General features: G+C 52.2%; 2 protein-coding genes across 4 annotated transcripts in view; one reads left to right on the plus strand and one right to left on the minus strand.

Annotated features, from left to right (window-relative positions):
- Window positions 1-25,863, plus strand: part of LOC141736976 (olfactory receptor 14A16-like) — a 142,395-nt gene that overhangs the window by 1,158 nt on the left and 115,374 nt on the right. The window contains exon 2 of one of the 3 annotated variants that reach the window (XR_012585094.1): window positions 4,037-4,173. The exons of 1 other annotated variant lie outside the window; for it this stretch is intronic. Coding sequence is in view for 1 of the 2 variants with exons in the window: in XM_074571641.1 (XP_074427742.1) it covers window positions 20,740-21,740 (1,001 nt within the window). In the remaining variant the exon portion in view is untranslated. Of the gene's footprint in view, window positions 1-4,036; window positions 4,174-20,739; window positions 21,861-25,863 lie in introns of those variants that run through there. One more of the 3 variants, XM_074571641.1, reaches the window with a different exon arrangement.
- LOC141736978 (olfactory receptor 14J1-like) lies at window positions 5,090-6,135 on the minus strand. The gene has a single exon (XM_074571646.1). It carries the CDS (start codon window positions 6,133-6,135, stop codon window positions 5,197-5,199), a length of 939 nt encoding a protein of 312 aa, XP_074427747.1. The 3' UTR covers window positions 5,090-5,196.

Here is a 25,863-nt window from a genome sequence, read left to right on the forward strand (position 1 = left end):
AGCCTATTCCAATGTTTAATAACCCTTTCAGTGAAAAAGTGTCTCCTAATATCTAATCTAAACCTCCCCTGACGTAACTTGAACCCGTTTCCCCTCGTCCTATCACTTGTCACCAGGGAGAAGAGGTCAGCCCCCATCTCTCTACAATCTCCTTTCAGGGAGTTGTAGAGGGTGATAAGGTCTCCCCTCAGCCTCCTCTTCTCCAGGCTAAACAACCCCAGCTCCCTCAGTCGTTCCTCATAAGGTTTGTCCTCCAGACCCCTCACCAGCTTTGTAGCCCTTCTCTGGACACGCTCCAACACCTCAATGTCCCTCTTGTAGCGAGGGGCCCAAAACTGAACGCAGCACTCGAGGTGGGGCCTCACCAGTGCCGAGTACAGGGGGATGATCACTTCCCTAGTCCGGCTCACCACACTATTCCTGATACAGGCCAGGATGCTGTTGGCCTTCTTGGCCACCCAGGCACACTGCTGGCTCATATTCAGCCGGCTGTCCACCAACACCCCCAGGTCCTTTTCTGTCGAGCTGCTTTCAAGCCACTCTGCCCCCAATCCTGTAGCGCTGCATGGGGTTGTTGTGTCCCACGTGCAGGACCTGGCACTTGGCCTTGTTGAACCTCATACCATTGGTCTCAGCCCATCGGTCCAGCCTGTCCAGATCCCTCTGCAGAGCCAACCTACCCTCAAGCAGATCAACACGCCCGCCCAGTTTAGTGTCACCTGCGAACTTACTGAGGGTGCATTCGATCCCCTCATCCAGATCATTGATAAAGATATTAAAGAGAACCGGCCCCAGCACCGAACCCTGGGGGACACCACTTGTGACTGGACACCAACTGGATTTAACTCCATTTACCACCACTCTCTGGGCACGGCCGTCCACCCAGTTTTTTACCCAGCGAAGAGTACACCTGTCCAGGCCATGAGCAGCCAGTTTCTCCAGGAGAATGCTGTGGGAAACAGTGTCAAAAGCTTTGCAAAAATCCAAGTAGACAACATCCACAGCTTTTCCCTCATCCACTAAGTTGGTCACCTTATCATAGAAGGATATTAGGTTTGATAGGCATGACCTGCCCTTCACAAACCCATGCTGACTGGGCCTGATCACCCTGTTCTCCTGCATGTGCCATGTAATGGCACCGAGGATGATCTGTTCCATGACCTTCCCAGGCACCTTCCCGAAGCTGCAGCAGGAGCTGGAGTTCCTGGAGGTGCAGGAGGAGCACGTCAAGGAGGAGCAGAAGAACCTGCAGAAGGAGCTCCCGTCCCTCCTGCTGCCACCCCTGTGTGCGCAGGGGTTACGGTGATCGTGACCTCGCACCCTCCTGCTGCTGCTGCTGCGTGCTCAGGAGTCCCGCTGTCACCCGCGTGTGTGTGCTGTGTCTGGGCTTCTGCTGACGATGGTTCTTCCAAAAACCCCATATTGGGGTGGGGGCCAAATACTATTTTAATGGCATCATCTACTCAGGCACCCGTGACACCCCCCATGTTCCTGCTCCTGCCCTACCAGGTACGCGGGCAGCAGTGACCTCACCAGCTCCTACACAACCCATGGGCCTCTTCCTGGCCTGTCAGCTCAGCGGTCACAGGTGACCTTGCAAACACCTACACAAGATGGGGGCTTAGTCCTGGCCTACCAGCTTCTCAGGCACCTGGGACCTCAAAATACCCAACACAAGACATGTTTCTCCTGGGCTCCTCAGGCACCAGTGACATCGCAGAGACATCCACAAGCCAGGTGACAGCTCCTGGCCTGTCGTCTGCGCAGGCACCAGTGACCTCCAGGCACCTACACAATCCCTAGGCCTGTTCCTGGCCCACTGGCTACTCAGGCGTGAGCGACCTCATAAGCACAGACACAGGGCGTGGGCCTGCTCCTGGCCTGTCAGGTGTCCAGACATGAAGGATCTCACCAAACCTACACGAGCCGTGGGTCAGCTCGTGGCCTGTCAGCTGAGCGGGACCTCACAAGTGCGTATCTGCCCATTTGCCACGTACTTGCCGGTGAGGGACTCAGGCTGCAGTGACCTCACAGGCACCTACACGAGCTGGGCACCTGGGCCTGCCTTATCAGCTACTCAGCCAAGAGTGACATCCCAAGGACAAGCCCGAGCCACGTGTCTCCTATCAGCTACACCAGCACCAGTGACCTCACCAGCCCCTACAGGAGCCCTGGCCTTGCTCCTGCTCTATGAGCTACTCAGGCACCAGAGACCTGACCCCCACATCTCCCCCTGCTTGCTGTCTGCTCACCTCTGAGATACGACTCCTCACAAGCTCCTGCACAGACCAGAAGCCTCCTCTTGGCCTGTTGGCTACTCAGGCAGCAGCTCCTCACAAGCACAGACCAACCTATTTGCTGCGTGCTCGTCTTTTGGGGGGACCCAAGCCAGTACTGACCCCCCTCTCCGTCACTTGCTCACCCCTCCTAGAAGGGGGCCGTAGCCCCTGGGCATGTCCCAGCGTGTCCGTGCCCCACCACCTTTCGGGCACCCCTCCGCCCTCTTGAATTCCCCCCAGCCCACCCTGTCAGGGCTTGTTCTGCAGCCTGGTAAAGTGGGGGACCCCCACCCGGCCTTTTCCTTCTGCTTCCGTTCACATTTAAACTCTAATTCTTCACTACACTAAATCTTATTGAAGAAGGGTTTATTCAATTCAAAACTATAGCTCCATTTCAAATTTACAGTTATGCAAACTTTAGAAACAAAGATTATTAATTTAATTTCTATATGTTTATTAATGTTTACCCATGTAGAAATCTATACACATATACATAAGTACATATATAAAAATAATGGGTGCATTATTAAAAAAAAAAAATTCATTAGTAGAATTATACACTTCCTTTCATAGATATATACAATATATGATTATATTGTCTATAAATATTCTATTTTTATATCCAAACGAGGCAGGCGGCCCATCCCAGGGGCTGCCTGAGAACAGCGGGTGTGACGGTGTCAGGAAATGGCCGTTAGCCAATCACGGAGCTGAGTGATCTTTAACCAAACGGCAGCTCCCTGCCAGGGAATGGCGGCATCTCGGCACAAAATGGCGGACAAACCACAATGGCGGCCCCCGTGCATGGAGGGGAAGGGCCTTCCGGGTCCGATGCACTTCCGGGTCCATCCAGCCAGGGTGGCCGGTGCTGGCAGCCAATCAGAAGAGAGCAGAGGCCCGGTAGAGGAGAGGGGGCGGGACTTCCCCCGGAAGCTGGTGGGTGGGTCAGCTGTCAGGCCGAGTGGCCATCAAGAAGAAGGTGCAGGGCCCCAAACCTGAGGGCAAAGGCTCAGGGAGGCAGCGATGGGAACCAAAGGTGGTCAGTCACGCTGAGGGATGGAGGCGTGTGAGAGGGGGAGTGTTTATTCCAGCAAGGTCATCTGCGCGGGGACCTTGTTAATGGGGAAACGGGGAGAAAAAAGGGGAAAGCAGAAGCAGAGTGCACTGAGCCACAAACTTGAGCAAAGAACCATGGAGTCTATGGCAAGAAAGAACTTTTGCCAGTCCCAGGAACTGGTGGGCCATCAAGAAAGTAGAGGTGGCACCTCCAGGAAGCTCAAGTGGCCGTTTGAAATGAGAACGTTGTGAGTCAGAGGGAGCCTGGTCTGGGAGGGATGCGGGAATGAATAGAGCTGTGCAAAGCCCTGAGGGACATGCAGCAGAAGGGGGAGCAGGGAGGAACCAAGAGGGGGGAGGCAGAACACGGTATAAAAGAGGCCAGTTGCATGTCAGACTGGATTGACCGGGAAAGGGATGGAGTTTTTAGGAAGAGAGAAGGGCCAGGGGCTGCTGGTGTATTCAGAACCCACAGGGAAAGAGCTGTGAAATGCTTCATAGGATTTGGGGTGTGTTCCTCTAAAGAAGTTGTCATGGTCAGTGGCCCAGCTGAAGTGCCTCTGTACCAACGCACGCAGCCTGGGGAACAAAGAGGAGGAGCTGAGCACCCTTGTGCAGCTGGAATCCTCACGGCTGGGGTTTGCTACAGGCCACCCGAGCAAGAGGAGCCTTTTGACGAAGCGTTCTTACTTCACCTCCAGGCAGCACCACACTCAGAGGCTGAGATCTACTGGGGGACTCCAGCCACCCTGGCAGCTGCTGGAAGAGCATCCCATGAAGCTGTGAGCAGTGCAGGAGACTCATGGAGTGTGTTGACGCAGGGATTGAGAGCAGCCCTGCAGAGAAGGGCGTGAGGATGCTGGGGCTGGAGTAACTGAACATGAGCTGGCAATGTGCGCTTGCAGCCCCGAACCATTTTGTGATTCTATGATGCGATGTCTCTATGACCTACACCCAAGGGAGCACATGCCAGTGGTGGTTACCCAGGGGGTGTTACTCCAAACCTGAAGTGATCTCAATAAGCTGAGTTTCCCACAACAGGACACTCCTAGGAGTAGCTGCTGGCACTTGTGCTCCCTCAAATTCATCTCATCGCACACAAGAAATGTGTATTCCTAAGTCTGTGATGCAAGAACAAACTTCTGATGCAGTCATTTTGTGTCCCTCCATGGAGGGACAGACCAGCTCTCTGAGCTGAGGTGAGTGGCTGTTGCTGCAGCTGTGAGGGGCTGGTTGGTGACAATTACCCTGGGGCAGGTTCCCCGGGGTGTCCAGGGACCGTGGCACAGAGCAGGTCCTGCTCTGCTGGTCCTTCCTGTCTCTCCAGAAGGCCTGGCTGTGTGAGAACACTGCTGTGTGCACCCAGCCTTCACACTCACACAGCTGAGCTCTGCACTGGTGTTTTCCTCTCCTGAGCACTTCCCAGCTCAGCCCAGGCAAAGCCAAAGCTGCGTGTGTAAGCAAAGCAAAATAAAGCATTCATTCACGGCTTGATTTTCTGCTGCTGCCTTTATTTTGTTTCAAGTATAGAGGGAGTCTGGCTTCTCATGTACGTTAGGTCATTGGAAAGAAAGAACATCTGAAAGCTTAAGAAGTGAGATTAGGAAAAACATTATCACAAGCCTAAAATAAGAGCAAGAGAGGAAAAAGAGAAACAGTGAAAGAGAAAGAGAGGAAAGAAAGCAAGGAAGGTTGAAATGAAAAAAGAAGGAAGAAAAAGAAAAAAAGAAAGAAACAAGAAGGAAAGAAGGAAAGAAAAAGGGCGGGAGGGAAGAAGGGAGGAAGGAAGAAGGTTCTGAACAAAAGGTCTTCCTACTGTTTTCTGTGAATATAATTGGAGTTATATGAAAAGACAGTTATCTCATTGATGCTGAAATACAGTATATTGCAATAGTTTCCTCAGGGCATCCCTGAGCTCCTCGTTCCTCATGCTGTAGGTGAGGGGGTTCACTGCTGGAGGCACCACCGAATACAGAAATGACACCAATAGGTCTAGATCTGGGGAAGAGATGGAGGGGGGCTTCAGGTAGGCAAACTTGCCAAAAATGATAAAGAGGGAGACCGCGGCCAGGGGAGGGAGGCACATGGAAAAGGCTTTGTGCCGTCCCTGTTCAGAGGGGATCCTCAGCAGAGCCCTGAAGATCTGCACATAGGACACCACAATGAAAACAGAACCCACAAAAGAAATAACGGCACTACACAGAATAAGCCAAACTTCTTTGAGGTAGTCTGATTGTGAGCAGGAGAGCTTGAGGATCTGGGGGATTTCACAGAAGAACTGGTCTAGGCCATTGCCTTGGCAGAGAGGTATTGAAAATGTATTGGCAGTGTGCAGCAGAGCATGGAGAAAGCCACTGCCCCAGGCAGCTGCTGCCATGTGGACACAAGCTCTGCTGCCCAGGAGGGACCCACAGTGCAGGGGTTTGCAGATGGCAACATACCGGTCGTAGGCCATGACTGTCAGAAGATAAAACTCTGCTGAGATCAAGAAGGCAAAGAAAAAGACCTGGGCAGCACATCCCATGTAGGAGATCGTCCTGGTGTCCCAGAGGGAGTTGGCCATGGCTTTGGGCAGAGTGGTGGAGATGCAGCCCAGGTCGAGGAGGGCGAGGTTGAGGAGGAAGAAGTACATGGGGGTGTGGAGGCGGTGGTCACAGGCTATGGCAGTGATGATGAGGCCATTGCCCAGGAGGGCAGCCAGGTAGATGCCCAGGAAGAGCCAGAAGTGCAAGAGCTGCAGCTCCCGCGTGTCTGTGAATGCCAGGAGGAGGAAGTGGGTGATGGAGCTGCCGTTAGACATCGCATCCCTTTGTTCCCAAGGTACTGCCAAAGGAGGAAAGCACACTCACGAGTCAGGACAGCTCTGAGCAAATCTCTTCCCATTGCCTGCCCTTCCAAACCCAAGCCCCGAAAACACACTTTGCCTGTGTCCTTTTTTGCGGGAGCTTTCTGCATTGCCCTTGTTGGAGCTCTCATTGTTGCTGGCCAAGTGTGCCGTGAGGAGCAGAGCTCTGCTTGTGGGCTCCCGAGGAGTCATCCCTGCTCCACAGCAGCGGGGATTGGGGAAAGGGGTTACAGCTTCTGCCATTCACTAGTTACCTCATCTGTAATCCACTTGTAACGCAGAGGAGCTGCTCAGCATATTCCTGCAGGAAAACCTCAAGGAAACTCCTGGTTGTCCTCAAACTGCAGTGACATGAGCAGAGCCAGCTCACCTGTGAGCCTTGATGGGGGGGAAAGACCACACAGCTCTTGACTCACTCCCCCCACACTCACTGCAGAGGGATAGGGAGAAGAGGGAGAAAAAGGAATAAAGTCTCATGTGTTGGGATACAGACAGTTTGATAGACCAGTAACGTGAAAGAAAACAACAATCATTGCAAAAGAATATAGGAAACCAGGAGTGATGCAGTACAATTGCTTACCCCCCGATGCCCATCCCGAGCAGCGAACACGGATTCCTGCCGCCCGGCCAACCCCCATTTCTGTACTGAGCAGCACCAGCCCAAGGCATTTTAGTGCCCTCTCTGGTGGTTTTGGTGCTGAGCTCATGAAGCTCAGACACAGGGGAAGCTGATGAAACCTCTCCAGAAGTCAACGTCAGATGCAAACTCCAAAGTTTCTTGGAGCGTTAATGGGTCCCACTGAGGGCCATTACTGCCAAAGGCTCCTGGGGGCTCGTTCGAGGGAAAACTGGAGGCAGTGAGGGCAGGTAGGCAAAGGCAATGGAGAGGTGTCTCTGACGCTGGCTAATGCTGAATGTGTGAGAGGAAGGCAAAGGGCCAAGCCCTGGCCTCCAGCCCCTGGGAAGGGAGGTCCTGCCCCACAACCACAGCTCAGGGCTCTTCCTGGGGCATTGTGATGGGAGGACGTGCCATGCCAAGGGCAGAAAGACAGAATGACGGCTCCCGGGTGGGGAAGAGGAGGTGCTAAGGCCCTAGTGCTGTAAGGATAAGGTGTCTTCTGGTAGCCTTGGTGGCACAGACAACAGCCACAGCCAAGAGGAGAAAGACATAAGCACTGTTGGGGGCTTTCAGCCTTGCCAACTCCCTTGATCGTCTCCACTACAGGCTGTGGCTAGAGAGATGCCCTGCAGAAAATTACCTGGGGGTGTTGGTCAAATGCCGGCTGAATGTGAGCCAGCAGTGTGCCCAGGTGGCCAAGAAGGCCAACAGCATCCTGGCCTTTATCAGGAACAGTGTGGTGAGCAGGAGTAGGGAAGTGACTGTCCCCCTGGAGTCGGCACTGGTCAGGCCCCACCTGGAGTACTGTGTCCAGTTTTGGGCCCCTCACCACAAAAAAAGACATTGAGGTGCTGGAGCGGGTCCAGGGAAGGGCAAAGGAGCTGGTGAGGGATTTGGAGGATAAATCTTATGAGGAGTGGCTGAGGGAGCTGGGATTGTTTAGCCTGGAGAAATGGAGGCTGAGGATATTTGGAAAAAATTTTACACTGAAGCGGTTATTAAGCATTGGAACAGGCTGCCCAGAAAGTGGTTGAGGCACCACCTCTGGAGGTATTTAAAAAATGGGCAGACATAGTGCTTAGAGCTATGGTTTAGTGATGGTTTTTGTCAGAGTTAGGTTGGTGGTTGGACTAGGTGATCTGAAAGGTCCCTTCTGTTGCATAAAAATGGGCCAAGTGGTTTTGGCAGAAGATAAACCCCCTTGTGTTCTAACACTCCTCACCGAGGTGGGGGACCAGGTGCAGCTGGGTTTAAATTCAGAGTGATGCCCAATCCAGCACTATCAGTCCAATCGCGTTTAATATGTATTAAACTGTTACGATTTGGACACACTGATAGTGGACTGCACCTTCAGTCTAGTCGTGCTCCTGAACTAGCACGGCCACTCTCCAGTCTTTGGTCGCGTTCAGTGAGAAACCAAAACGTCCAGCTACTGAAACAGTGCAGTTTATTTAAACAACAGGTATATAGGATTGACGGTGATAAATACACTGTCTGCAAAGCACGTGCAAATAACGATATTGTTAAATACAGAAAAGGCACAATGAAGTTATATACAATACAGCCTGGCTATAAATGTAGGAGAGAGATTCTCTACAGAGATTTCTAAGTTTCCTGAGGAAACACTCGATATGATCTAAGTCTTACCCAAAGGCGTCCCTATGGCGGGGAAGAAAGGCTCAGCCAGTCGACTGGTCCCAGAAGTTAGTGATGGAATTCTCCTGACTTGTTCGCGATGGTGTCTTCCCCGATATCGCCCCTCTCTCGAGCTATTTTTATACTATTTATTTTATCTTCAAAGTGGAGTTTGAGTGACTTTAGTCATAAATTCTTATATTATGATTGGTGTACTCAAGAAGGAGTGGTCGCACCTTGGGGGCGGGTAGCCTCTGGGATGGAGGTGTGTTTTGGTACATTGTAATGAGCAAAGTTCGCACAAAGGACAAAATTTCATCAAACTTTGATGAAATGTTGGCTCAGGTAGCGAGTAGGCCGCTTATCTGTTTCGTAGTAAGCAAGTAGGCAGCTTATCTGTTCCGTAGTACTATCTTGTTCCCATATCTGCTATTCGTCACAAGGCAAGGCCACGGAACAATAATATAAGACGGGCAGACATAGTGCTTAGAGATATGGTGTAGTGATGGCTTTTGTCAGAGGTAGGTTGATGGTTGGACTAGGTGATCTGAAAGGTCCCTCCCAACCAAGGCAATTCTATGATTCTATTAACATTTCGTTCCCTTTTCCACTCTTCTTCCACTCTCAAGTTCTTCTCTTGGATCATCCTCATCTCCTCCCATACAAAGAGCCAACTCTTTTTCTCTGTTTCCTTGTTGGCCCTTCCCTTGGCGTTTCTGAGTTTGTGAAAGTGGCACTTTCCACCTTCCTCATGACGTCCATTACACTAGTGACCCCTTTTCTTACCTCTGCTGTCCTACAGCTACTCAAGTTCTCTTAGAGGAACCATGAATCAGCATGAGCCATCTGCACATGCAATTTAAATGCTTATGAGCTGGAGCTTCAGTGCACAGGGACCTTGAGACCCCTGGGGATGTGGCCAACAGAAACCTCCTCAAGTTTTTCAAGAAGGAGGAAAAGTGGGACAGGACCAGCTGAGGAGTGAGTCTGAGGAGAGAGGCCTGGGCATTTTGAGGGATGCCATATGAGCCTCTGGTAAAGGCTCAGCACCATTAAGGCCGGCTGCATATGGGGTGGTGTTAGTAGGACTGTGGCCATCCAAAGAAGGGGAGTTATTGTCCCCCTTGACTCAGCACTGGTGTAGCCACGTCTGCCCTCATAGTATCCCAGAATGGTTTGGGTTTGAAGGGGCCTTTTAAGGTCATCTGGTCCAATCCCTGTTTTTTAGGGACATCTGCGACTCGATCAGGATGCTCAAAGCCCCGCCCTACCTGACCCTGAACACCTCCCATGATGGGGAAACCACAGCTTCTCTGGGCAACCTTTTCCAGTGTCTCACCACCCTCATTTTGAAAAATTTCTTCCCTATGTGCAGTCTAAATCTACCCTCCTTCAGTGTAAAGCCATTGCCCCTTGTACTGTCATTACTGGCCCTGGTAAAATCTCTCTCTCTCTCTCTGTTATAAGCCTCCCTCATGCATTGAAAGGCTGAAAGAACGTCTCCTTGGAACTTTTTTGTTTCCACATTCAACAACTTCAACTCTCTCAGTTTCTCTTCCTGGGAGAGATCTTCTGTCCCTCCAATGATTGTTGGTGATCCATCTCTTGACCCGCTCTAACAGCTTAAGGCGTGAGGCATATGGTGAGGGTTTCAGCTTTGGCGTTAGTGTTCAGGGAAGGGCTACAGATGAGAGCTGCAGGTGAGGGATTAGGGTTAGTGTCCAGGCAAAGGCTTAGGGGGAGCTGCGTCGTGCCGAGTCTGAGGGGCAAGAGTGTGGAAGGCACTCAGCGTGTATGGGCCCTGGTGGTGAGCAGAGGGAAAGCTCATGTGGTGATGACCAAAAGCATCCCCATTGCAATGAGCTGGGGATTAGCACTGGGCCCCTTGGCTTGGCAGGGCACAGCCAGGGGGCTACAGCACACAGGATGTCTCTGCCTCCTTTCTTTGTCACCCTGAAATCACTGCCTCTGGTTTTCTGCTCCAATCAGCCCCCAGGGAGGCACGCTTCAATTTCCTGAAGCAGCTTCATCACCCACAGCCCTCAGCAGACCCTGCTGAACCTCCAAGGCTCTTTATTCCTGCCAGGGCCCTCCACACTGCGTGACTTTCCCCTGGGAGCTTGTTAACGTGAAGGAACTGTAATGAGTTTATTCTTGCATCTCAATTCACTGTATGGTTGCAAGGGGACTTTGAGGAGAGACTATCTCCAAGGAAGAGTTTTGCTAGAGTTTGCTGGAGAAGAAAAGTTTTGTTTAACAAGCACATAATGTGACATGGGCAGGGACATCGCTAGAGACATGAGTTGGTGACAAGGCTCTGGGATGGAAATTTGGCCAAGAATAAGGCACAGTTTACTTAATCTGCCACACTGTCTCTTTAGCCAACTCACTATCTGTGCGTATATTTAGAATTTCCTATCAATCTCTCCAACCTATTTCTTTTATATTAGTCATTTGAGGAAGGTGGAGCTTATTGGAGGCTTGGACTTGGCATATAGTGGAGGAATGCATTGGGTTTCTTTAATTAATTGGTATCATTTTGTCCTTCTGGCTGTTCAAATTGAATAAGAATCCCTTGTCTATTTACAGCCAAGTCTGCGGGGGAATCGGGCAGGAATTGGTGCAAAGGAGCTGTGAACATTCAGCTGCAGACTCAGCGCACAAGTCTGATGTAGGAAAAGAATGCAAGTCCCAGGCAGCCCCAAGAGAAACGGTGGGGAGGAGGAGGTGGGGGGGCAAGTTGTCCATACAGTGGGGGACCTCGAGGAGATGGCAGTTGCTACCTCTCCGGTCCTCCTTAGGAGACACCTCTGGTTCAGTATCAGTTGGAGAAAGCTGCAAGCATTTCCGCTGGAAAAAGAAAAAGACTAATCAAAAGCCCTTTCCAAACGAAAAATTACCTTTTTATTAAGTGCTTCTTGAAACCTTCCACTTTAAGTAGACTCCTGAGACCTCTCCACTGAGCTGTACCAGGCTAGAAGCCCTGAAGAAAATCATGGCAGAGCTGTGGCTCCTTAGGGCTTTCTGCACTTTAACGAGCCCCGTGGCGCATTTGCTGCTGAGCCCAGGAATGCCAGATACTGAGAGGAGCTTGGACAACCTGTGCAGGAATTCAAGTCCGAAGCAAACGCCAAAGTGTCTTGGAGCATTAATTGTCCCCACTGAGGGCCATGACAGACCAAGCCTCCCCATGGATTTGTTCGAGCAGGCAACTGGAGGCTGTGATTACAGGGAGGCAAAGGCACTGTGCAGGTGGAGCTGATGCTGAGTAAAGCCTTGATGTATTTTATCCCACCAAGCGGCCAGCCCTGGGAAGGGGGATCCTGTCCCTCACACTGGCTCAGGGCTCCTCCCGGGGCAGTGAGGTGTGGGGTGTGCAATGCCGAGTGAAGGACAACGGCACCACAGCTCCCGGCCTCCCTGGGGGGTGCGAGGAAGCAGTGAGGCCCCGGTTCCATGAGATTAAGGTGTCTCCTTTCAGGCCTTGGTAGCAAAGACAACAGCCACAGCCAAGGGGACAAAGACCTGCAGGCTGTGGACACCCAACCTCTTTCCTCCCCTTGCTCCCACTGGGGCATCTCCTCGCCTTTCCTGACAGCTCTTCTTCCTCCCTGCCTGTTCCTTGGAACACCCAGCGTTGCGCTGATCCAGGCTCCCTCTGGGTGACCTCAGGAGTCACAGCACTGTCCTTCATGGGACATTTCTTTCTCCTCATGTCCAGTCTCATTGTGAATGTTGATTTGGGATCCTGCCCAACTTTGAGGGGGCAGCAATTTCAGATTTAGTAACACGGGGTTAAGCCATACGATTCTAACAATATTTCATCATTTGCCAGTTCTCAAAGTGATTTATCAAAATTTGCTATAACCAACACAGTGACATATTTAAAGATTGAAAAAAGGAAAGGTTCACCGGACACGTACGACAGTTTCCTGAATCGAATCAGACACTCGCAACCACAAGACTTATAACAGTTTCCTAAATCGAGTTGCACACCCAGAAAGTCTCTGAGGTGACAATCTCTGTGCAGGTAAGTCTGCACTGGGGAAGGGAATCATAGCAAAAAGGGCCAGCGAGGGGCTCCTTTGGGGGCTTTTTGAAGTGAGGAAAATCGGCCAGCCTGTGCTGGAAACCAGCCGCTCGTGGGTGGTCTGCTGAGGAGGTGTGGGCAGAGCCAGCACCACGGGCGGCAGATCTAAAGGAGGCGTACTCGCTGGGACCACTTCCCCCCTCATAAAAGAAGCCTTTTGGGAGCACAGCGACCTGGTCACTGCGCACTGAGTAAGCACGCAGCGCATGGGCATCACCCAGGGCGTCACCGGGGAGCACCACAACAAGGCGGTCATCACCCTCTCGGATGGAGTTTAGCTCTGGTCTCCACCCGGCAGAAGGTCGTGCTCTCAACCTTAGCCAGGATGGATGTGGGAACCCAGAGAGAGCTCCCACAGGAACATACAGCCGTCCAGGTCACAGGCTGCAGGGGGTGCCAGAGCCTTTCACTGGTAACACGGGGCAGCTGTAACAGCTGCTGTGTGCCTTGTGAACAGGTGAACCATCTGCTCAGCCTGGTGGCAGAGCTGTGAGAGGAAGTCAAAAGGTTAAGGAGCATAAGGGAGGCTGAACAAGACACAGACTGGTGGAGCCAGGCTCTGCCCTCCTTGAAACAGAAGCAGGAGCACCTATCAGAAAGTCACCGGGATCCAGGGACCCCTGTATCCTGCCCTGTCAGGCAAAAAGCAGAAGCCTAAATGCAAAGAGTGAATGGAGGGAAATTCATGGTCGGGGCAGCAGGTGAACTCCCCCCTTGCCCACCTTGTCCCCCACCCCGGTACCTCTGAAGAACAGATATGAGGTTCTGGTTGAGGAAGACCAGTCAAATGAGGATGTGGATGATGGGCAGTCCACACCAGAGATGTCTCCACAGTCAGAATGGCGTACCGCCCGTATCACAACCACAACCCCAAGGAAGAAAAGAAGGGTTATGGTCGTTGGTGACTCCTTCCTGAGGAGAACAGAGGGTCCAATGTGCCGGGTAGACCCTCCTCATAGAGAATGCTGTCTTCCTGGAGCCCGGGTGAAGGACATCACCAGGAAACTTCCCCGCTTGATACAGTCCTCAGCCTATTACCCATTACTGATCCTCCTTGTAGGTGGAGAGGAAGCTGTGACTCATAGACCAAGAGCAATCAAGGGGGACTTCAGGGCCTTGGGAAGGTTGGTGAGGGAATCTGGGACACGGGTTATTTTTTCCTCACTCCTTCCAGTTGCAGGCAGTGACATTGGAAGAAACAGACGGATCCAGTCTATTAATACATGGCTCCATGGCTGGTGTCACTGCCACAATTTCATTTTTGTCGACAATGGGATGGCCTACATGGCACCGGGCTTGCTGGCATCACCTGGGAGACACCTTTCTCAAAGGGGGAAGAGGGTCTTTGCTCAAGAGATTGTGGGGCTGATCGACAGGGCTTTAAACTAGATGTGAAGGGGGAGGGGGATGATAATATCAGGCTTGTCTGTGACCAGCTGTGGGATAACACGTCAGGGTTAGAGGGATGGGGCACTAGTAAGGACCTTCGACCTGTTGCCCGGAGGCATGCTGGGAACACTGCATCATAGTCAAAGTCTAACAGAGATGAGCCAGGGGCTTCTGAGGTAGTTGGAGTCAACAGGGAAACACCCATGAAACACCTCAAGGTGATCTCCTCTAAGAAAGTAACACAGGCAACAGCCCAGCTGAAGTGCCTCTACACAAACACACGCAACATGGATAACAAACAGGTGGAGCTGGAAACTACCATGCTGCTGGAAAGCTATGACCTAGTGGCCATTACTGAAACCTGGTGGGACGAATCCTATGGCTGGAGTGTGGCTATCAATGGCTACAAGCTGTTGAGGAAGGAGGGGCAGAGGTGTTGCCCTCTCTGTTAAGCAAGGGATAGAGTGTGAAGAGATGTCCCTAAAGAACAGCCAAGAGGAAGTCAAAAGCTTATGGGTAGGCATTAGAGACCGAGGCAACAAGGGGAACCTGGTGGTTGGTGTCTACTACAGGCCGCCTGATCAAGGGGAACCTGCTGATGAAGCCTTCTTCCTGCAGCTACAGGAGGCATCGCGCTCGAAGGCCCTCGTCCTGCTGGGGGATTCAACCACCCTGACACCCGCTGGAAAAGTAACACGGTGAGCTGTAGACAATCCAGGAGGTTCCTGGAGTGCCTCGACGATAACTTCCTAAGACAGGAAATAGACAGCCCTGCCCGAGGGGATGCCATACTGGACCTGACAGTCACCAATGCGAGTGAGCTCATTGGGGATGTCAAGATTGGAGGCAGCCTGGTGTGCAGTGACCACGCACTGGTGGAGTTCACAGTGCTAAGGGATACGTGTCAGACAAGGAGCGTAGTCAGGACCTTGAATTTTAGGAAAGCAAACCTCCGGATCATCGTAGAGTTAGTCAATAGGACCCCCTGGGAAATGGTCCTCAGGGACAAGGGGGCAGAAGAGAGCTGGCAGATCTTCAAGGATGCTTTCCATAGAGCACAAGGACTCTCGATCCCCAGGTGTAAGAAATCAAGCAAGAAAGGGAAGAGACCAGCATGGCTGAGTTGGGACCTGCTGATCAAAGCAGAAAAGGAAGGTTAAAGAAAGCCTGCCCTCCCTGATGACTGAGAATGGCAAACTGGTAACAACAGACGAGGAGAAGGCTGAGGTTCTCAACAATTTTTTGCATTAGTCTTCACTGCCAGCCTCTCTCCTCACAACTCCCAATTTGAAGGACTTCAAGACGGGGACCTGGGGGACAAAGTCCCTCCCACTGTAAGTGAAGACAAAGTTTGTGACCACCTGAGGAACCTGAACATACACAAGTCCATGGGGCCTGATGCACCCCAGAGCCCTGAGGGAATTGGCTGATGTAGTTGCCAAGACACTCTCCATGATGTTGGAAAAGTCATGGCAGTGAGGTAAAGTTGGATTTGATGGGAGGACTGTTCGGTGGATAAGGAACTGGCTGAAGGGTCGCATCCAGAGGTGGTCATCCAGTGGTCAACGGCTCGATGTCCAGATGCAGAGGGGTAACAAGTGGTGTCCCTGGGGGATCTGTCTTGGGACAGGTGCTGTTTAATATCTTCATCAATGATTTAGACAGTGGGATCAAGTGCACCCTCAGCAAGTTTGCCGATGACACCAAGCTGAGTGGTGTGGTTGACATGCCAGAGGGACAGGATGTCATCCAGAGGGACCTGGGGTTGTTCAACAGCAAAAATTTCTATAGGTACACATAGGTAAGAAGAAGACTAGGGAAGGTGTGGGCCCCCTCCGAAAGGAAACGGGGGAGCTGGTGACAAGTGATATAGAGAAGGCCGAGGTTCTCAACAACTTCTTTTCCTCAGTCTTCACTGGCAAGGGCTCCAGCCACACTCCCGGAGTCACAGAAGACAATGGCAGGGGTTGGACAGAACTGCCCATCATAACTGAAGATCAGGTTCATGACCATCTGATGAACCTGAGAGTGAACAAGTCCATGGGACCTGATGGGATACACCCACGGGTACCGAAGGAACTGGTGCATGAGGTTGCTAAACTGCTCTCTATTATATTCCAAAAGTCATGGCAGTCTGGTGAAGTCCCCACTGACTGGAAAAGGGGAAACATAATCCCCATTTTCAAAAAGGGAAAGAAGGAGGAACCAGGGAACTCCAGGCCAGTCAGTCTCACCTCCGTGCCTGGTAAGATTATGGAGCAGATCCTCCTGGAGGCACTGCTGAGGCAGAAGAATAATGAAGAGGTAATTGGTACAATCAACATGGCTTCACCAAGGGAAAATCGTGCCTGACAAACCTGGTGGCCTTCTATGAGAAGGTCGCAACATCAATAGACAAGGGGAGAGCAACTGACGTCATTTACCTGGACCTGAGCAAAGCCTTTGACACTGTCCCGCGTGACATCCTGGTCTCCAAGCTGATAAAATATGGGCTTGATGGACTGACAATTCAGTGGATAAAGAACTGGCTTGAAGGCTGCACCCTAGGAGTGGCTGTCAATGGGTCCATGTCCAAGTGGAGGCCAGTGACAAGTGGAGTCCCTCAAGGATCAGTACTGGGACCAGTCTTGTTTAACATCTTCGTCAGCGACATGGACAGTGGCGTAGAGTGCACCCTCAGCAAGTTTGCCAACGACACCAAGCTGTGTGGGGCAGCTGACAGGCTGGAGGGAAGGGATGCCATCCAGAGGGACCTTGACAGGCTGGAGAGGTGGGCCCATGCCAACCTCATGAAGTTCAACAAGACCAAGTGCAAGGCCCTCCATCTGGGTCGGGCCAATCCCAAGCACCGATATATGCTGGGCAGTGACTGGCTTGAGAGCAGCCCTGAAGAAAAGGACTTGGGGGCGCTGGTAGATGAGAAGCTGCACATGAGCCATCACCATGCACTAGCAGCCCAGAAAGCCAATCGTCTCCTGGGCTGCATCAGGAGAAGTGTGGCCAGCAGGTTGAGGGAGGTGATTCTCCCCCTCTACTCCACTCTCGTGAGACCCCACCTGGAGTACTGCATCCAGTTCTGGAGCCCCTACTACAAGAGAGATATGGACGTGCTGGAACGCGTCCAGAGAAGGGCCACAAGGATGATCAGAGGGCTGGAGCACCTCTCCTATGAGGACAGACTGAGAGAGCTGGGGTTGTTCATTCTGGAGAAAAGAAGGCTCTGAGGAGACCTTCTAGTGGCCTACCAGTATCTTAAGGGGGCCTACAAGAAAGCTGGTGAGGGACTTTTTAGGATGTTGGGTAATGGTAGGACTAGAGGGAATGGATTAAAACTGGAGACGGGACTATTCAGACTGGACGTCAGGAAGAAGTTCTTAACCAGGAGGGTGGTGAGACACTGGAACGGGTTACCCAGAGAGGTGGTGGAAGCCCTGGATGGGGCTCTGAGCAACCTGATCTAGTGGGAGATGCCCCTGCCCATGGCAGGGGGGTTGGAACTAGATGATCTTTAAGTTCCCTTACAACCCTCAAAATTCCATCATTCTGTGATTCCATGATTCAGCCTGGAGAAGAGAAGGCTCCAGGGAGACCTGATAGCGGCCTTCCAGTACCCGAAGGGGGCCTACAAGAAAGCGGGGGAGGGGCTGTTTGCAAGGGCATGTAGCGATGAGGGGCAATGGTTTTAAACTAGAGCAGAGCGGGTTTAGATTAGACATTTGGAAGAAGTTCTTTACCAGGAGGGTGGTGAGACACTGGCCCAGGTTGCCCAGAGAGGGGGTGGAGGCCCCATCCCTGGAGACATTCAAGGCCAGGCTTGATGAGGCTCTGAGCAACCTGATCTAGTTGAAGATGTCCCTGCTGCCTGCAGGGTGGTGGGACTAGATGGCCTTTAGAGGTCCCTTCCAACCCAACACATTCTATGATTCTAAACAGGCATAAAAGTTAACCGATATAGCTAAGATATATCCCTTTTTGCAAAAAGTAGCGCATTATTGGTACCAAATGATCTTTGAAACCTCAAAAGCAGGTGTTTCTATACATCTCCACAACTGTGTAGAAAAACTTCTTTAGCTGCCATTGTAGACTTCTAAAGTTAGAAGTGAATCTCACCCTGGGAGTCTAGAGTAAAACTGAAGGTCAACTGAAAATGTTGTATTAAACCAAAGTCGGCGGCACTCAATACAGCAAAGGGAAAATGTAAAGACCTCAGATTCAAATTCACAGTCTCTATGAGAGCTAACACCACGTGAAGATTTAGTTTTACAGATATCTGGAAAAATACACAAAAATAAAAGGGCGTTAAAAAAGCAGCAGGAAAGACCTGATGAGAATTAGCAGAGACGCACATTAGTAGTCTCTCCGGTTTAGCTAACCAATGGGGAAATCAGAGGAAATGGGAGTAGAGAAAAAAATTCAAGCTAAGCTAACTAGAAGGTTTTTAGGAATTCTTAAGACATTGAGAAGCCTAAACAAAAGCGCCACATTCAGTTGGAGAAATTGACAGGAAGGGAAGTAAGAGAAAAGCAGAGGTTTCCATAACCTCAGACAGAATTGCCACATCCCACAGAAGTGTCTGCGTGACTGGAAAAGTAAGGCTGCTGGAAGAGTGGGTGCATATTGTAGGGAGAGCGCTGCATTAGGAGGAGCGTGGGTCACCCACACCAGGGGAGCTGTCATCTCACTCCACTGAAACCTGGAGTGGCCACCTTGGGGCTCGTGTGCCCCTCACTGGGGCTTCCTGTTCTAGACAAGTGGGGAGGAATGGAGAGTGTCCAGAGAAGCTCTGCCAATATGGGATTCATGGCCTCAAGCACACGCCCCGTGAGGGGAGGCTGAGGGTCCTGGTCTCCTTCAGCCTGGTGAAGTGGGGGCTCAGAGCGTCACAGCCATGACCTGTAACTGCTTGAAGGGTGGTTTCAGAGATGCTGAGCTTTTCTTCATGGTGGAAAAAAAAGCAGGAGAAAAGAAGGATGCCACAAAGTTTGGATTGGGAGGTTGAGACCAGAAATGACCAGAAGAAACTGTCACCCCGAGGGCAGTGCTGTGGTACAAGAGGACACCCAGGGGGTGGCTGGACCAGCCCATGGCTTTGTCTTTCCAGGAACAGCCAGGGAGGATGGAGAGATATCAGTAAGGGCAGTGAGATATTGGGGTGAAATCAAAAAGACAATTGGACGCCTTCAAAGAAAGAGGTGCAGGTATGGGACACCAAAGGAGTAACACCTTCAGGTTTGCTCAGCATCAGAGCCACCTTTAATTTCCCTTTACCCACCTGTCATTATTGCCTCCAGTTTTGTGCTCTAACGAGCCCCTGGGGAGGCTTTGTTGGTAATGGTCCTCAGTGGGACCCATTAACACTCCAAGAAACCTTGGAGTTTACATCTGGGTTTCTCTTCTTGAGAAGTTTCCTCAGTGTCTGAGGTTCAGGGACTCCACCCCAAACCCACCCGAGGGGTCATTAAAATGCCTTGGGCTGCTCCTCTGGTGCTGAGCTGGGCCGGGCTCTTGGGACAAAGGAAGCTCATGTGAAGCAGGCAGCAGGGCTGAGGGCGCTGCCTGCAGGCACCGAGGATGGGACCATCAATGCAGAGAGAGCGTGAAGGCAGTCGTGATGGGGAGGAGAGCTGAGAGCTCACTGTGGGAGAAAGCTTCCCAGCCCTCTGCCCGGTAAGTGTGAGGCTGCAGGGCAATGCCGCTGCCGATCCTGAAGGGTTCTCATAAAGCTGTCGTAGCCCACAGCCTGTGGGATCTTTCTCTGGTGTAGAGGAGGAGAAGGGTGTGCTGCAGAGCAGGGCTTCCCTGCAGCACCGTCACAGGGACAGGACACAGTGGCTGCCTTCTCCTGGGGATGGTTGCAGGGGCATGAAGGCGGGTGTGCAGCCAGGGGTGCCCGGGGCTGTCCTTCAGAGCAGGGTCCTGGTGCTTCAGAGGAACTCTGCCTCCTGCCAGTGCCAACTCTAACCCTGCCCAGTGAGCTTCTGCCCTCAAGGATGTGGGATCCAGGGCAGCAGCTGCCTCATCTGTGGCCGTAGCTGCAGCAGAAGGGACTCTCCTGAGCACCCTCTGTCCCTCCCTGGCCTTGTTTCCCTTGGCAGAAGCATCGGGGCACTTCTCCTTGCTTCTCCACCCGTCCCTTCTGCTGCTGCTGTTGCTCTTGTTTTCAGTCTCTCTGGGGTGGGGGCTTCATCAGCAGCTCAGCCACTGACCCTGCAGGTCCTGCCATGCAGATGTGTCCCTGGGGCCCAAGGCCTCTTCTAACCTCTGGGTCTCTAGGCAATGCAGTGCATGGGGTGGGGATAACGTTAACTCTCCACAAAGGGCACCCCATCTTCTGGGCATCCAAAAGCTGACAGCTCTTCCCTGGGGAGGGGAGTTTGGAGATCTGCACTTTGGAACTGGACTCCTCTGCTCTCCATGGGATCATCCTCCAGACCAAAGCGGTGCTGGCAAAAAGCAGCTGAGAGCAGGACGGATGGAGAGACCAGCTCTCCTCCTTCTGCACTAAGGGTCTGTCCTATTGCCTCCCAGGACTCTCACAATAGCACTCGTAGGGTAGGAGAAATGCCAGGGATTTCTACCTTCAAACATGACTCCTCAAGTGGGCCAGGGGTAACAGGATCAAAATACACAAAACAACCCCCCAGCTGTGTTCTGCAGCCGGGGGACCTGGGAGTGACAGTGGTCAAAAGCTCTTTTATATCATAGTAAGATTTAACCTGCGATCACTCCTGGTTCCCATCTCCTAGGACGTTACTGTGACAAATGCAACAGGTTCTGCTCAGAGGTGTTTGTCCTCGCTCTTCACTGCTGTTTCCTTCTTGGACAGGCCCCCATGTGCAGAGGGAGATGATGTCCAATGGCAGCTCCGTCACTCACTTCCTCCTCCTGGCATTCGCAGACACGCGGGAGCTGCAGCTCTTGCACTTCTGGCTCTTCCTGGGCATCTACCTGGCTGCCCTCCTGGGCAATGGCCTCATCATCACTGCCGTAGCCTGTGACCACCGCCTCCACACCCCCATGTACTTCTTCCTCCTCAACCTCGCCCTCCTCGACCTGGGTGCCATCTCCACCACTCTGCCCAAAGCCATGGCCAATTCCCTCTGGGACATCAGGGCCATCTCCTTCTCGGGATGTGTTGCACAGCTCTTTCTATTTCTCACCTTGATGTCAGCAGAGTTTTATCTTCTGACAGTCATGGCCTATGACCGCTACGTTGCCATCTGCAAACCCCTGCACTATGGGTCCCTCCTGGGCAGCAGAGCTTGTGTCCACATGGCAGCAGCTGCCTGGGGCAGTGGCTTTCTCCATGCTCTGCTGCACACAGCCAATACATTTTCAATACCTCTCTGCCAAGGCAATGGCCTAGACCAGTTCTTCTGTGAAATCCCCCAGATCCTCAAGCTCTCCTGCACAGACTCGGACTACCTCAGGGAAGTTTGGCTTATTGTGTTTGGTGCCTGTTTATTCTTTACGTGTTTTGTTTTCATTGTGGTGTCCTATGTGCAGATCTTCAGGGCTGTGCTGAGGATGCCCTCACAGCAGGGACGACACAAAGCCTTTTCCACGTGCCTCCCTCACCTGGTCATTGTCTCACTGTTTATCAGTACTTCATTTTTTTCCTACTTGAAGACCCCCTCCATCACCTCGCCCGTTCTAGACCTAGTGCTGTCATTTCTGTACTCGGTGGTGCCTCCAGCAGTGAACCCCCTCATCTACAGCATGAGGTACCAGGAGCTCAAGGATGCCCTGAGGAAACTGACTGGACATTTTTTCATCAGCCATAGACTGTGTACCTTCCTCTGCAAAGGATTCCCGTATCTGTTGTGACAAGCATTCACTATTCCTCCCCTCCTCCTTAACTTTTCACCTCTCGTCTGTGACAAAAAATATATATGTAAATGAAGAGTTAGTCTCTCTGTGTGTTTAAATAAAATACACGAACCAGCTAACACTTCTTTTTCTGAGACCCATCAGCAGCAGGGCTGAATAAACGGGAGATGAGAAAACCTTTCCGGCTGCAGCAGCCTGGGGCAGGCTGTCCCAGTGCCACTCTGTCACTGGGGCGGCAGGAGCTGCCTGAGGGTCCCCAGGGCCAGGGCTCTTGTACTGGGCTGGGGAGAGGGTGTGGCACAGAGGGGCTGCAGACCCCTCAGAATATCCTGGGGAGGAGGACACAGGGGCCCACTGACTGCCTTTGCCTTGTGCCCAAATGCTCCCCGTCTCTGGGGCTGACCCTCCTCTGCCCCCCAGCAGCTGCAGTGCCCTTCAGAGGGGCTGTGGCTGTGGAGTGAGTGCCCAGAGCTCTGCAGCACCCTGGGGCAGGCTCTGCTGTTGGGCCAGCGCAGACTGGGCTGGGATGGAGAGAGGGCAGGGGAGGTGGCAGAGCTTGGAGGGAGCTGGGCTGGGCTGGAAAGTGCCCAGGAGGAAAAATCCTCAGAGTGCAGCTTGTACCGTGTGCCCATGCCGGGGGAGGACTCACACCAGAGTGTTTGTGGTGCAGAGCCAGGGCTTGTGGAAAGCATTAAAGCCAGGCAGGTGCAGGACAGAGGAGGCTGGTCTGTGCCCCTGGTGGCATGGACAGCCTTTCTTACCCACCAGTCTGTCTCACCGACCGTTTCCAGCACTGGTTGCTCACCCCAGGTTTACGGGTGAGTGCGACTGCGAGGCCATCTCCATCCTCCTGCTGGGCTCAGTACCTGGATCAGGGGAACGTCCAGCCCTGCCCGGGCTCTCTCCTGGCCCAGACCTGGAGCAGGGCTGTCTGCACAGCCCCATGTGGGACATGGCTGGCACTCGGGAGGGGTCGGGTGCTGGGGGAGCTTCCAAAATATGATGCTCATGGGGAGCTGGGACAAAGACGACTGCCCAGGTGATGGTGCTGGGGGGCTTTTACCCACCCCTGAATGCACACTACTGTGTGGTGTGCCTTCACAGCAGGGCTGTGGGGCCGTGCATTGGGCTCCTGGGGTAGGGACAGGTCATTGAGAGGGACCATGAAGCAGCTGCCCAGAGGTGACAGCAAGGACAGGTTACACAGAAGGAATTTATAAATTGCCTTTGTTGTGGAGGTATGCTTTAGGGAACAGCAAAGCTCGCCTGGAGTTGGTGGCTGTAAGAAGAGTGAAGAGCAAGAAGAGGAGCTTTGGTCGCTCATGAGAGACCAAGGCTGAACATGGAAAATGCAGGGCGGCTGCAGAATGGGGAGGGGGATTTCATAAGAGCAGACACAGGTGCGGCTGAGGGACTCAAAGGCTTCTTTGCCTGAGTCTTCACTGAAAAGCTCTCCAGTCCTTTGTGACCAGGGAAAGGGTTCAAGGAGGAGGAGAGCATGTGTCAGCAAGAACCTCAGGAAACGCAGGAAGGGCCAGTGCCAGTTTCTGCCCCTGCAGGGGACTCACCCTCTATCACTGAGCTCCTCTTCTCTAGCCCAGGAGAAAGCATGGTGGGAAGATGCTGAAGAACCTTTCCACCTGATGGGTGCAGGAGGTGATGTACTGATAATCCCATTGCCCCTCACAAGCCCACCCCCTGGCTGCTCCTGTTACCATCACTACAGGTGTAAGGTGATCAGCAGACTGATCTTGTCTGAGTGACAAGAGCTTCAGCCACAGACTTTATTGTTCAAGAGGGTTGTGGTGGGTGACCCTGGCCAGCAACTAAGCACACACCAGCCACTCGCTCACTCCAGCCCCAGCACAGAAGGACAGAGGAGAGAATCCTGAGAGCCAAAGCAAGACAAACTCGTGGGTTGAGATAAAGAGTTTAATAAATGAAGGAAGAAGAGGGAAGAAGAAAAGAAAAACGTAACACAATGATGCAAAGGCAATCAGTCACCACCTCCCACAAGCAGCCCAATGCCCAGCCAATCTTTGAGCAACAGCAACCTTGCAAAGACTACCTCCCAACTTCAATACTGAGCATGGCATTATAGGGCATGACTTCTCCTTTTGGTCTGCTTGGTCCCTAACGGCACACGGCAGTCCAAGGCAAACTGAGAAACAGGAAGGCGGCCTTGATGCTGTGCAAAGCCCGGTTGAGAAGCAGCTAAACCTTCAGTGAGTTATCAGCCATGTTTCAGTCACACATCCAAAACACAGCAGCGTACAGGCCGATATGAAGAAAATGAACTCCATCCCAGCCAGACTGAGTAACGGTAGAGCTGGGAGAGTTGAGTCCTTCCCAAGGATCTTCTCTCTCAGAGGCAAATGACCTGGGGCTCTTCCTGGGGCAGTGTCACATGGGCTGTGCGATGCAGAGTGTAGTACCACACCTCCCAGACGCCCTGTGGGGGTGCAAGGAAGCACCAATGCCCCAGTTCCATGAGATGGATGTGTCTCCTTTCGGGCTTTGGTGGCAGTGACAACTGGTACAGCTAAGGGGACAAAGACCTCACTTCTGCTGGGGCCTTCCTGCCCTGCCACTGCCCTTGCCTGTGTCTATCGCAGGCTGCCCTACACTGTCCTACACCTGCCCCCGTTTCCCTGCAGGCTGGGGACACACGACCTATTTCTCCACCGTGCTCCCACCGTGACATCTCTCTGCCTTTACTGGTATCTCTTCTTCCTCCCTGCTGTTGCCTTGCAACACCCAGCATTGCGCTTATCCAGGCTCCTCAGGGTGACCTGTTCTACCACAGCACTGCCCTTAAGGGACGTTTCCTTCTCCTTATGGTCAATCTCAACTTCCCAAGCTGCACTTTGTGATGGTTTCCCTTTCTCAGGTGGTTTCCCAATACCAAGGAAAGCTCTGTCATCTCTGAAACCACCTTGAAACCACCTGAAACTGCTACTTTCAGGCTACTCTTTTACTGTCATGAACTGACATCACCAGGCTAGAGAGGTCCATGTCCCTCGGCCTCTCCACACAGGTCATGTGAAAGAAAAGAAATGCCAGAGAAAGAAGCATTATGAGACCTCTTGCTCACCTACTCAAAGCAACTTATGGCAAGACCACGATTGGTGGCAACCTGGGCTGCAGTGTTCATGCCCTGGTGGAATTCATGACCTGAAAGGATATACGCCAGGTGAAAAGTATAGCCAAGAATCTAAACCTTGGGAAGGAAACCTTCAGGATTTTTAGTAACTGGTAAACGGGACACATGTGAACCTCTGGAATTTCATCAAGGCCAAGTGCAAAGTTCTGCACCTGGGTCGGGGCAATCCCCAGTATCAAGATGGACTGGGGGATGAATGGATTGAGAGCAGCCCTGTGAAGAAGGACTTGGGGATACTGGTGTGTGAGCAAATGGATGTGAGCTGGCAATGTGTGCTTGAAAAGCCAATCATACCCTGGGTGGCATCAAAAGAAGTGTTGAAGAAGGGGATTCTCCCTCTCTACGGTGATCCCATGCTACTTCACCTGCAAGACGACGTGCAGTTCTTCCACAGCACAAGAAAGACAGGGACCTGTAGAAGAGGGTCAAGAGAAGGATCACCAAAAATCACCTATGAAGAAAGGCTGAGAGTTGGGGTTATTCATCCTGGAAACAAAAAGCTTTGTGTGGCCTTTCCATACCTAAAGAAGGCTTAAAAGGAAGGGAGAGAGACATTTTACCAGGATCAGTAATGCCAGGACAAGGGACAATGGTTTTAAACTGAATGAGGGAAGATTTGTATTGGATATAAGGAAGAAATGTTTCACAGTGAGGGAGGTGAGGCACTGGAAAAGGTTGCTCCGAGAAGCTGTGGGTGTCCCCTCACTGGAAGTGACAAAGGACAGGCTAGACGGAGCTTTGAGCATCCTGATCTTGCGGAAGACTTCCCTGAAAAGAAGGGGTTGGACTAGATGATCTTTCAAGGTCCCTTCAAACCCAAACCATTCTGGGACACTATGAGAGCAGATGTGGCCACACCACTGCTGAGTCAAGGGGGACGATAACTGTCCTTGTCTGGGTGGCCTTGGTCCTTCTAACACCACCCCATATGCAGCTGGCCTTAATGGTGCTGAGCCT

The sequence above is a fragment of the Larus michahellis genome, unplaced genomic scaffold (assembly GCF_964199755.1).
Source record: "Larus michahellis unplaced genomic scaffold, bLarMic1.1 SCAFFOLD_78, whole genome shotgun sequence".
Lineage (NCBI taxonomy): Eukaryota > Metazoa > Chordata > Aves > Charadriiformes > Laridae > Larus > Larus michahellis.